The 12,845-nt window shown below is 36.5% G+C and overlaps 1 protein-coding gene across 1 annotated transcript; it reads left to right on the top strand.

Moving 5' to 3' along the window:
* The first annotated feature begins 429 nt into the window (after positions 1 to 429).
* LOC140871458 (uncharacterized) lies at positions 430 to 948 on the top strand. The gene is made up of 2 exons (XM_073273982.1): positions 430 to 598; positions 644 to 948. Exons 1-2 carry the CDS (start codon positions 430 to 432, stop codon positions 946 to 948), a joined length of 474 nt encoding a protein of 157 aa, XP_073130083.1.
* The last annotated feature ends 11,897 nt before the right edge of the window (positions 949 to 12,845 follow it).

The following is a 12,845-nucleotide window of genomic DNA, read 5'->3' as shown; positions in this document are numbered from 1 at the left end:
AGTTCTTGTTTAGGCAGTGTTAAGTCCTAAACTGGATCGGGGTTTTGCAAATGACTTGTAAAATTTAAAGTCTTCTAGTGATATCCTTCCGATGCGAAAGAACGGGTGACGTAGGAGTATTTTAAATCTTCGAACATCCATAAACATTTGCTTGGGTTATTTTAGTTTACCCTATATCTTTGCATAACTTAAACTGATAACATTTTATTGTTCAAATCTGTAATTTGACATATTTCCGTACATATTTTTGTTTGTCAAATTACATCAGACATTAAGATAAGCCTAGAACTTGTCCCTAAACCGATCGAGTTCATTTATTTTTATACTAAACTGCTTTGAAGTCTATTCACCCCCACTCTATACTTTCAACCGATCCTATCAAGTGGTATCAGAGAGGTTCTTATCTTACTCTTGAACACTGCATCTAAAATGACTTCATTCATCAAGATTCCGATGTTCTCCAAAGAAGACTTTGATGATTGGAAGATACGCATGCAAGCGCATCTATCGGCCTTAGATGATGACATGTGGTTTGTCATCACTGATGGACCTCTCACAATCACCAAATTTAACACTGTTGTAGCTCTTTCTGGTGGAAGTCCACAATACATTGAAAAGCCAAGAATTTAGTGGACTGCTGAAGATAAAAAGAAGGAAAATCTTGACAATGTTGCAAAAGATATCTTGTACAAAACTCTGGACAAGAATACTTTTAGCAAGATCAAGACGTGCAAAATAGGGAAAGAAATTTGGGAGAAACTGGTTCAACTCTGTGAAGGAAATGAGCAGACTAAAGAGAATAAACTATCTGTTGCTACCCAAAGATTTGATAGCATCAAAATGAAATCTGGAGAATCAATGTCTGAATTCGATGAAAGAGTCAGTGGCATTGTTATTGAACTTAATGCATTAGGGAAAACATATCCCAACAGAGAAGTTATTCTCTAAGTTATGCCAGGCCTTTCCAAAGAATGGGATGTTAAGACAATGCCTATGAGAGAATCGAAGGACTTGAACAAATTAGAACTGCATGATTTGTTTGCAGATTTGAAGGCTTATGAATTTGAACTGCAAACTCGAGAGGAAGATCAGTCTACTTCTCAACTGACCAAAGCCTTGACTGCGATTAAAATCGAATCTCCTGCTCAACCAGAAAAAAGGCATAACAGTTGAGTAGTGATGCAATGTCCTTATTTGTGAAGAATTTTGGCAAATTCATTCAAAAAAATCAAGAAGGTTCGTACAAGAGAAGTTTTCAAAATAAGGATGCAGTCGAAGAACCAAGAAGATGCTTCAATTGTGGAAAAATAGGACACTTCATAGCTGACTGTCCTAAACCCAAGAGAGATGAGCAAACTTCCCCAGAAAGATGGAAGAAGAAGTTTGAGCAAAAAATAAGCTCAAGAGATGCCAAGTACACTTCACGAAAGAAGCATGAAGCACTGGTTGCAAAGGACAGCAAAGCCAAATGGGCGGAAATGGACAGTGAATCAGAAGAACCAAACAACTCTTCTAGCTCTAATGATGATGATGAAGAAGCCAAGTGTCTCATGGCAAATGACTGTGAGCTTCCATCTATTATTGAACAGGTATTTGATTTCAGCTTTGAGGAATTTACCAGAGAGGAACTGATCAAAGCACTTCATGATATGACAAATGAGTATCATCAACTATTAATAGCATTCGATGAAGTCAGAGCCAAGCAAGAGGATCTGCAAGATGCCTCAACTGAACCCACCTTGGAACAATCAGTTGAGATAAATTGTCTTGAAACAAAGATTGTTGTGCTCCGAACTGAGAATGAACAACTCAAGATCAACATCATGAATCTTACAGCAGAAAAACAAATCATGGATGATTTAGTAAGATCATGTAATAAATCTTCGAGCTTGTTGACATAAATGCATGAATTACAAAGACCCTTGAATAACAAAACTGGTCTAGGGTATGGTAAAACAATTGACATTGGTGAAACAAGTACTCAACCCAAACTAAATATGTGCAAAGGTAAGTTTATAAACTTTGTAGGAGAAGTTAGGGTAAATGAAGATGATAAACCCATCCTCATGACCTGGCAGCAAATAGAGCAGATGAACAAAAAGAGATTTGGTATTGGCTTCAATCCTCAAGAGACTAAAGTTGAAACTGCTAAATGTCCTGAAAATACTAACGCACATCAACCTAATCCTATGAGAGGAACCCAAGGTCATTATCATAATCAACGTCCAGTTCAGAAGCAATATCGTCAGTTAAAGGATATAGGAAAGGTCAAACAACACATGGTATCACAAGCACCTCACACTCCACAATCTAGAGCACCTAATTTAGTACGTACCTATAGGAACACTGAAACTGGTAAACTGGTCAAATTATTCCAAGCCTGGGTTCCTAAAGGATTAATCCCTCGTGGACCCAAATAGATGTCGGTACCAAAAGTTATTCAACTTTGTGAATGCAGGTAACAAGTACTAAAGAGCGGTCTGATGAATCATGGTATTTAGACAGTGGATGTTCAAGACACATGACTGGAAATGATAAGCTACTGTCTAAACTCACTAAATACAATGGTCCAACAATCACATTTGGAGATAACTCAAAGGGTAAAAAAGTGGGTAAGGGTAAGATTATTCATGGTAATATAATTGTTCAAAATGTCTTACTTGCAAAAAATCTGAAATACAACTTAATTAGCAATATTCAAATGTGTGACTATGGGTACTCTGTTGAATTTCAAAAACTAACTTGCACTGTTAAAGATGTTTCTGGTGAAATTATTTTTACAGGAAACAGATGTGGAAACACATACAAATTATGTTGGAACAGTCAGTCTAGCAAATCAGTTTGCCTCGTAGAATCCAACTCTAAACGCAATTGGATTTGGCACAAGAGATTGAATCACCTCAACTTCAAATCAATTGCCAGTCTGAGTAAACTTGAGCTAGTAACAGGACTACCCAAAATTGATTTTTCTAAAGACATAGTTTGTTCAGCGTGTCAATTTGGGAAGCAAATTAGGTCATCTTTTAAAAACAAGGGTTATAACTCTTCTTCCCGATGCTTGAAACTATTGCACATGGATCTATTTGGTCCAATATCAGTAACAAGTTTAGGGGGAATGAAGTATACTCTTGTCATTATTGATGACTACTCTCGATTCACCTGGGTCATTTTCTTAAAATCAAAGGACCAAACTACTTCTTAAATGATCAAGATTTTTAAAAGGCTTTTTAATGAAAAATCTTGTAAGATTGACAGAATCAGAAGTGACAGGGGAACTGAATTTTTCAATCAAACTTTATCCTCATTTTTAGAGCATTATGGAATCAAGAATGAATTCTCAGCAGCTAGAACACCACAACAAAATGGTGTTGCAGAAAGGACAAATCGTACTCTTAAGGAAGCTGCGAGAACCATGTTAGCTGATTCTAAGTTATCTCAAAGGTTTTGGGCAGAAGCTGTGAACACTGCTTGTTATACTCAGAACAGATCGATGATATGTAAGAAATTTTTGAGAACTCCCTATGAGATCTGGAATGGCATACAACCAAATGTATCTTATTTCAAAATTTTTGGATGCAAATTCTACATCCACAGCAATGGTAAAATTCATCTGACTGCATTTGATGCAAAGTCAGATGAGGGTATATTTCTTGGTTATTCCTCAATCAGTAAAGCTTATAGAGTTTTCAATAAACGAACTCTAAATGTTGAAGAATCAGTTCATTTCATGTTTGATGAGGATCCATCTACTGAAATGTCAACTAATGCTCATCAAATTTCAGATCTGTTTCAGGAAATTCAACTTGAAAATAATAGTGAGGATGACAGTGAGGATGACTTTTCACCACTCATCCGGACTCTTCAAACTCCTGAACCTGAACTAATAGAACTAGTAGTTGAGAATCGTGATTTTGATCAATCAGTTGACATTCACCAAACTCATCCAGTTGAAACTCAAGACACGGAATTTGACCAGGACAATGTGTCTAATCAAACTCAAGAAGAAAATGTGCACACTGAGAATAACCCTGAACCTCGACTGAAATGGTCCAAGAAGCATCCACTCAGCTCGGTGATAGGTAATCCTATAGCACCTCTAAGGACTCGAGGACAAATTATCAAAGAACTTCTTCATGCAACATTCATATCTCAAGTAGAGCCAAAGAAAATTGAAGATTCACTGGCTAATAGCTGTTGGATAGAAGCCATGCAAGAAGAGCTCAATCAATTTACTAGAAATTCAGTCTGGGATCTTGTTTCAAGACCATCTCATAAATCTATTATAGGAACTCGATGGGTCTTCAGAAATAAGCTTAATAAAGATGGCACTATCATCAGGAACAAAGCTTGCCTAGTAGCTCAAGGGTATAGGCAAGATGAGGGAATTGATTATGATGAAACTTATGCACCACTAGTTAGACTTGAAGCAATAATAATGTTCCTTGCTTATGCATCATTCATAGACTTCAAGGTGTATCAGATGGACGTTAAAAGTGCTTTCTTAAATGGAAACCTCCAGGAGGAAGTCTTTGTTGAACAACCTCCTGGATTTGTCAATCATCTATTTCCAGATCATGTATATCATTTAAAAAAAGCTCTATATGGACTGAAACAGGCTCCTAGATCTTGGTATGACACTTTAACCCAATTTCTTCTTGAACACGAATTTACTATAGGCACAGTTGATAAGACTCTATTTAAATTCACAAAAGGTGATCACACACTACTAGTACAAATTTATGTGGATGATATTATCTTTGGGTCAACTAACCCCAAACAATGCACAAGATTTTCTAAGTTAATGCAGGAAAAATTCGAGATGAGCATGATGGGTGAACTGAATTTTTTTCTTGGATTGCAAGTTCGGTAAATGGAGAATGAGACATTTATCAGTCAAACTAAATACACCAAGGAACTAATCCAAAAATTTGGCATGGAAAACTGCACAGTTGCAACTAATCCCATGGGTGCATCAATTAAGCTTGAAAAACGAAGGGGGAATACCAGTTGACGCAACAATGTATTGGGGTCTCATTGGATCACTACTGTATTTAACAGCCAGTATACCTGACATTGTCTTTGTCGTTTGTCTTTGTGCTAGGTTCCAAGCAAATCCAAATCAATCAAATTTCATAGCAGCTAAACGGATATTGAAATATCTTAAAGGAACTCAGAATGTTGGTATGTGGTATGCTAAGCACAATTCTTTCAATCTCGTTGGATATTCAGATGCTGAATATGCTAGATGTAAATTGGATAGAAAAAGTACAAGTGGATCATGTCAATTCCTTGTGAATAGACTGATTTCATGGTTTAGAAAGAAACAAACATCCATTGCTACTTCTACAACCGAAGAAGAGTACTTAGCTGCAGACAGTTGTTGTGCTCAACTTCTCTGGATTCAACTACAGTTGAGGGATTATGGGATTGAAGAACAAGAATCACCCATATTCTGTGATAACACTAGTACAATTGCAATCACATACAATCTTATTCTTCACTCTAGAACAAAGCATATCGAAGTCATACATCACTTTATCCGTGATCATGCTCTCAAAAAGAATATTCGACTGGAGCACATATCAACGGAGCAACAAGCTGCAGACATCTTCACCAAACCTCTTCCCAAGACAAAGTTTTCCTACTTTCGAAATATTTTAGGACTTATTGAATTAACTTAAAATTGTTATCTATTCAATTTATACATTGTATACTTCCAACAATTTAGCTTGACCTAAATTGAATTACTCTCAAACCTCCAAACTGCTTATTCTTTTAGTCAGTTTACTCAGAGCTGGAATAATTCATTTATGCAAGATACTTCATCTCATATAGTCTCGTTTATTCTTTAAATAATTTTTTTTTAAAAAAAGGGAGGTTGAGCATATTTTAAGGGGGAATATTTCTATTGTAACATGCTTATATTGCCGCAATTTACCAGGACAAAGGATCTCGGCTTGACAGATATCCAAAATAAAAGCACATTGAAAAACAAAAATAAATATTTCTTATTTTATTTAGTAATGGCCTAGGACAATGTCTATCTTCATTTCTACTGCCATTTTCCATAGGAACAGATGCGACTCCAGCGGACCATCCTCCAGCTCCTCTAAGCCGGAGAAGAGTCAGCACCCTCAACTCCTTCTTTAGGAGCAGAAGCCTTATTCTTTCACGGCTGAGGACATAAGCAGGGTCATTGATTCCCATTACTTGCTTGTATTTTTCAAGGCGCCACCTCTCCTCAGGATCAAGAGCATCTATTCCTCGAAACTACATTTGAATCAGTTTTACTCAAAGACGAGCCAGTTTTTCCTCCACAAAATTCTCATGAGCCATTCTCCAACCCTCAATTATTTTTTCTTTTTATGGTTTTGTGTTTGTTTGATGATTAAATGATTTAATTTCATTTCTTTTTATAGTGCCGAAGTTCAGGCATCAAAGTGTTGTCTGCATTTATTTTCTTTAAAATATTTATTTCTTTTAAAAAAAATATGAAGAGTCACTTACGTGTATTTCACGAAAATAAGACATATTTTATGATAAAATCTCTGAAACTTGATTGCATGTAATAATTACCTTATTACTTCGATAATCGTGATTTCTTTCTTACGTATTGCAGTTTACCTTCTAGTACTCCTAATAAGCTAAACTGAACTAGGTTTAATAAGTAAATCATGCACATATTCACTTTAGTAATTTATTTTTATTTCATTCTTAAGAATTTAGACTGCAATTACATTTGTTTAATATTCCTCATCATAAGAAAAATTTCAAAACTCCAGTTCATCACCCATGCTCGAAGAGGGGCAACTGAAGGATCCATAAGCTCATCCGATGCAAGACGAACCAGTGTGATGTACTCTTCGCTGAGCATCATATAGAGAACATTTTTATCCTTAAAAATGTCTCTGGGTTGAAATGTGTCCAGTGCTATCATGAAGAATTTCTCTCTTTGAGCTATCTCCTTCGCCTCTTCAAATTTCCTTGGGGGGAAACTAAGCATGATGATACATGTGGAGCTCTTCTATCTTTAACCACACCTTCATCGCATTTTCATACACTTTCTCCTCGATTCTCTTCTTTTCAGCCTCAAAGTAACTTTCTTTGCATGCTTCACATGCCACGTAAGGGTTGTGACCAAAACCGAACAAAGGAACGTGGTCACTCATTTTTTTTCCTGCACAGCCTGATATAATAAAATTTCTAAGTATTGTTAGCCTATTATTTATAGTAGTAGTTAGTGGCAATTTTAGAGGGAAATATATGTACCTTCTCCTGCGTTGTTTTGTACTACTCTTTTTTAAATTCAAAATTTTATGTGCCACGTCACTATCTTATCGTGTTGACCAAGACACATCTTCACAAGATTTCAGTTTCGTATGCACTCTAACCCTTACTAATTTCAATTACCTCTTCTCGATTGCTCTACAGAAATCTCTACACTGGCTACTTCCTCGGTTTTATCTGCTGTTTACATCCTCAACGCACTCACCATTGATTTTGATTCACTCTACGGGATGGACAACCTAGGGATCATTACAATTTGTACGGCTCTTGAACAAACTGGGCTTCGATCCTTTTTGGATATCAAGTCTCTGGATTACTATCAAAAGGATTTGATCTCCGTATACCATCACTGTGAGATCAAGGATGACGGTCATCTTATACTCTCTCTGGGAGGACACTGTGTTCAAATCAATGAAGAATTCTTTGCCAACACTTTCAGTTTACCAACATCAGGTACAACCGATTTCAATGTTATCTCAACCAATGATATCACTGAAATGCAAACTGCATTTTCTGGTTCATCGCAACCGATATCTCTGTCCGGTTTCAAGAGAGATTTAAAGCTTGAATATCAATTGCTAGCTGATATTGTTTCCAAAAGCATTTTGGCAAAAGGAGGATCATTCGCCAAATTAAATGTCAAAAAGTTCAAAGTCATGACAGCAATCATGAAAGGCGTAAAGATCAATTGGAGTAACCTTCTTTTTAAAATCTTTGTTCAAATGATGACTCCAACCAAGAAATACTCTGGATATGTATTGCAAGTCAGTTGACTACTTGAAAATTTGGGGATTTCTCTTCAAGAATCTTCTCAACTGCACAAGCTTTGGGTCATGAATATTGAATATCTGACAAATTTTCACTCCAAGGAATCAACTGTTTCAGACAGTCCCAAGCCGCTCAAACCAGCACTCAAGAAACCAGCCAAGAAGAAGAGAAATCTTGTTATCCATGACAGTGATGACATAGATAGTGAAGAGATTGTGCAGCCTCGAACTAAGCGGACATGAACCTTACATACAAAAGCTGTCAAATCTCCAAATAAACTGATCATCTCTGTAATTACTAAAACAATGGATGTGGCCTCCACTGAAGATCCACATTCTCTTGATGAATCAGTTGAGGAACCAGTTGATCTTGCCAAAACTAATCTCAAAGGAAAAAACCAATGGTTGTTGAACCCATTCAAAGTCTTCAACCATCTCAAGAAATTCATGCACCTGAAGATTCCGCATAAATTGTTAAATTTCAACAAGCATCCTTTCAATCTATCTCTCCTATGGTAGTTTTGCCCCCTGCTAGACCTCCAGGCGGACTTTCATCAAAATAGATAGTCGAGTATACTCATTCAAGACTTGATTTGACCACAGACAGCTCTTAAATTGCCTCCTCTTCAGATCCTAACAGAGCCTCAAATGCAATTCAATTGCAGATAGATCTCACCATGGACGAAGTACTTGAATATGCTGAAAAACATACTGCTGATATATTTGACAATTGGCATAAATACAGGACTTCTACTCTGGCTAGACAGCTGACAAAAAAGAATGTCCTACATAAGTTCGTCAAACTAGAAGAAATTGTGTTGAGAATCGTCAAGACTTCTGACATTCAAGAAGGCTTAGCAAGACAGAAGTACTTCTATGATCTTATGAGAATCAAGAAAATTAGCCAAATTGTTGCAGAGTTTAAGGAAAATTATGACCCTCTTGCCAGAACATCTTATGAAGATAAATATATTTTCTCACAACTTCAACTTGATCTCATAAATCTTCAAATGGGAGTTAAGTTCTGGGAAACTACTAGCACTTTGGAGATTCCAGAAACCTTTGTTTGGAAGAAACACAAATCTCATTCCAAGTCTAGATCCAAAAACAAGAAAAGCAAGAAAGGTCATACTTCCACTGAATCCTCCAACCATTCAGTTGATCAGGTGTTTTAAGAACTTCAAAAAGAAGCATCAGTTGCTCAAAATACAACAGACACATCCATTGAGCCACAACTTCACACCTCAGGCACTGAAACTGCTCTACCTGAACTTTAATTAATGAACGTTGATGAACTCATTTCTCATATTGAAGATGGAGATCAACAGACTTCTACATTGATAGCACCATCTATGGCAGAAATTGATACTTCAATCTCTCATCCAGAAGAACTCGAAGAGTCTCAACCTCTTCTTGTGGAAGTCCTCCCTCCTTCAACTCGTGAAAAAAGAGATTAGACTTTAACCTTGTCTCATATGGACTCTTCAGCTCAGGAAACTACACTAATGGAAGATTTACCTCTTCATATCCCTGTTGAACTAGAAATCGCCAACTCAAGGGATGATTCAGGATCTCTGGAGCCGTCAATTTCCATTCTTGACATCCCGATTTTATCAAGTTTACCTCTGGAGGAAGTACTTCAACTGTCCAGTGCAAATGTTGTCCTGCCAGACATAACTCCTCTTATCTTTAATGACCAGCTCCAAGAACCATCAACTGAAACGTTCACACTTCCTCAGATCAGCAATATCACTCATGATGATCCTGCAATTGAGACAGATATTCCTTCTCCAACTCTTGCAATGATTGTTCACTCTGTTACTGACTCCTCATCACTTCAACAAAAAGGAAAGGAGAAGATTGAGATAACCTCCTCTGCATTTTTATCTTCTCCTAAAGGGCAGAAAACAGAATTTTTACACACTGATCTTTCCTCCAGTGGAAAAAATATGACATCCTCAAAATCGGATCAAGAAGATGTATTGTTTGAATTGCTCACTAATAAGTGCAATTTGTGTGAATTATTTCGTGTTATTTTTATGTCTATCTTGTGTGCATTCATATTATTTTATGTGTGTTTTTATGTGTTTTAGTGAATGTGTGTGCATTTCACTCTACCTGTTAATTTTGTAGGAAAATGGGTTTTTGAAGAGTGAATTACGGAGCATCCTTGGTCAAAAAATCATTTTTAATTTTAGAAAAATCCAAATCCGATCTCTACTGTTCAGAATTCAAGATGTTTTGAAGCTTCTGTCTAAATTTAATCTCGATCCAATGGTTAGAACTCGAGATATGAATTTTTTAAAATCGTCGCTCAGAGTAGAAAATATGAGGCGCGCGAGCGAGATTTGAACTCGCCCGCGCACGCGTCACAATTCCAAAAAGCTGATTTTCATTGCGCGCGCAAGCGAGAATTCCACTCCCTCGCGCGTGAGTTCCGGCGTCAGACTGTTCCGAAAAGTCCTTGTGTTGGAAGGAAATTAATTGGTATGGGTTCCGGACCATTTAAATAGAAGATATATCATATTTTTTAGGGTTTCGAAATTCCAGAACGCAGACAACACAAAGAGAGGTGGCTACAAGGCTTGGGAGAGAAGATTTCTCTTTTCTTTTCTTCTTCTTTATATTTTTGAATTATTGTTTTCAATTATTGAGTATTTTTTCTTCAACCAAGACAGCGTGATTGGGCCGAAAAAATTCATGTAGAAAACTTTGATGTTTGTTTGGTATTTTTCAGAGTTGATTTTATTTTATTGATTGTCAGATTTATATTTGTATTGTGAATAGTCTGATCAACTGTTTACTTGCATGTTAATCGATTTCAAGTCGACAGAGGAGGTTTCGATTTTGATCACTCTGATAATCAACATATTATAAAACCGACTAGAAATAGAATTCGATTTCGGTTTGCGGTTTGGGTGTAAACTGAATTTTCATAAATATTTAATGCATTCAAATTTGATTAGAATTACGAAAGATTAATCCGTCAATATTTGAATAGGTTTGATTTTTCTAGAAATAGACCTTTGAACAAGTTAGGAGAATTCCCTTAATCTAAAATTAAATCTGAGTCCTGAATCGGCTACATGTTACATGATTTGTTCGGTACCTACGTGTGTCTTGGTTGTCTCGTTTTAATTAAATTTTCTTTTCAACTATTTTAATTCTTATTCCATAAGAAGTTTTTATTATAAATTCTTATTTTATTTAAATCAAATTGCTTTTTATGATTTTGTCTAGATTAAGCTAAATAATTAATTCTTGAAAATTGACTGCAGTTCCTGTGGGATCGATACTTGGACTCTCTGTCCACTTTACTATTACTTGACCTGGTACGCTTTCCAGTAGATTTATATCACACCGATTCAGCCGGTAAAGATTTTGGCGCCGTTGTCGGGGACTGTTTAGTTAATATTATGATAGATTATTTGCTTGAGACTATATATTTTATTATTGTTAGTTATTTATTATTTATTATTAATTTTGTTGTTTCTTACTGTGAGGTACTTGGAGATGGATCATCGACGGGTAATTACAAGTTTTGGCCAACAATACTTAGAGTCATTCTTTGCTGCTTGGGGGAGATTCAATTATTTGGTAGACAGATTTCGGTACCATGATTTTTCAAAATACACGCTAACTCAAATTTTATATGGTGGTTTAGATGCGCCAACAAGAAAATGGGTAGATTATGGAGCTTTTGACACTGGCAGTCACTTGTTTCACAGAGATTACGACAGTGCTATGCACTTGTTAAATGATATGGCGGATTTCGACTACCATTGGCATTGTGATCCTTCACTGCAGGGTTGGAGTCACCAATATCCTCCATATAGCAACTCTAAAAATTTTGCGAACCAAGCACCTGAGCATCAAGAAGAGTGTATAGGCCGTTCTGAGGATCATGTGGCTCAGTTGGAGAACATGGTGCGACAACAGACAGAGATAAGTCAGTTCTTAGAAAGCCGCATCAACTCTTTGAGTCTCTTGGATGAGCAGATTGAGCTTCTTATAGAACCAGTTTCTAATATCTGTTAAGAGAATGATGTAATTATGCCAGATTATGAGGAATATTTTTTGAGGAATCTTCATGTGAAGAGGAGACAAAAGTGATGATGGAGGAGGAAGAAATATACAAGGCAAAAGATTTGACCTCGTCAATGCTCTTTACATGCACGCCATTAGAAGATCTGTTCTTGTCATTGACTCCAACTCCACAAAATTACATTCTCTATGAGCTTCAGCCTAGATTCGGAGTCTCCTTCCAAAATAAAAAATTCATGCCGAGTATTGCTAGACCAACAAGCCTAAACTGCATATATCACGCCAAGCTTGAGGGCGAAGAAAATCAAGACCCATGCGTAGAGTCGTATGATTCTTACTATGGGAGGCAGCCGCTCTTTGATGGTTTAATTTTTTGTTTTTGTTTATTTTTATTTTATTTTTGTTCTTTCCCATGCCAGTTTGCCGTGAATGCCGCTATACCCAGTCTGCTACTGTCACCTCAAAATATGTCGCTGCTAGAGGGTGAAGAGGAAGATAATGATGGAGATGCCAACAAATTAACCAGGGGAGTTTCAGTTTTCAGTTTCATTCTGTTTTTGTTGTAAGTCTTGCATTTGTTCTTTGTTTGTGCATACTTTTTGTGTTTCTAGAGCATTGAGGGCAATACTTTGGATAAGTATGGGGGGTAGATTAGTTTTGTTTGTTTTGTTGTTTTGCATTCATTTGGTTTAGTTCATTGCATATAGTTCGTAATCATGCATATCATTATGTTTTGTGTTTGTGTTG

The sequence above is a fragment of the Henckelia pumila genome, unplaced genomic scaffold (genome assembly GCF_033568475.1).
Source record: "Henckelia pumila isolate YLH828 unplaced genomic scaffold, ASM3356847v2 CTG_461:::fragment_3, whole genome shotgun sequence".
Taxonomy (NCBI): domain Eukaryota; kingdom Viridiplantae; phylum Streptophyta; class Magnoliopsida; order Lamiales; family Gesneriaceae; genus Henckelia; species Henckelia pumila.
Note: the sequence above shows the minus strand (reverse complement) of the source record. Positions and strands in the feature narration are given on the sequence as shown.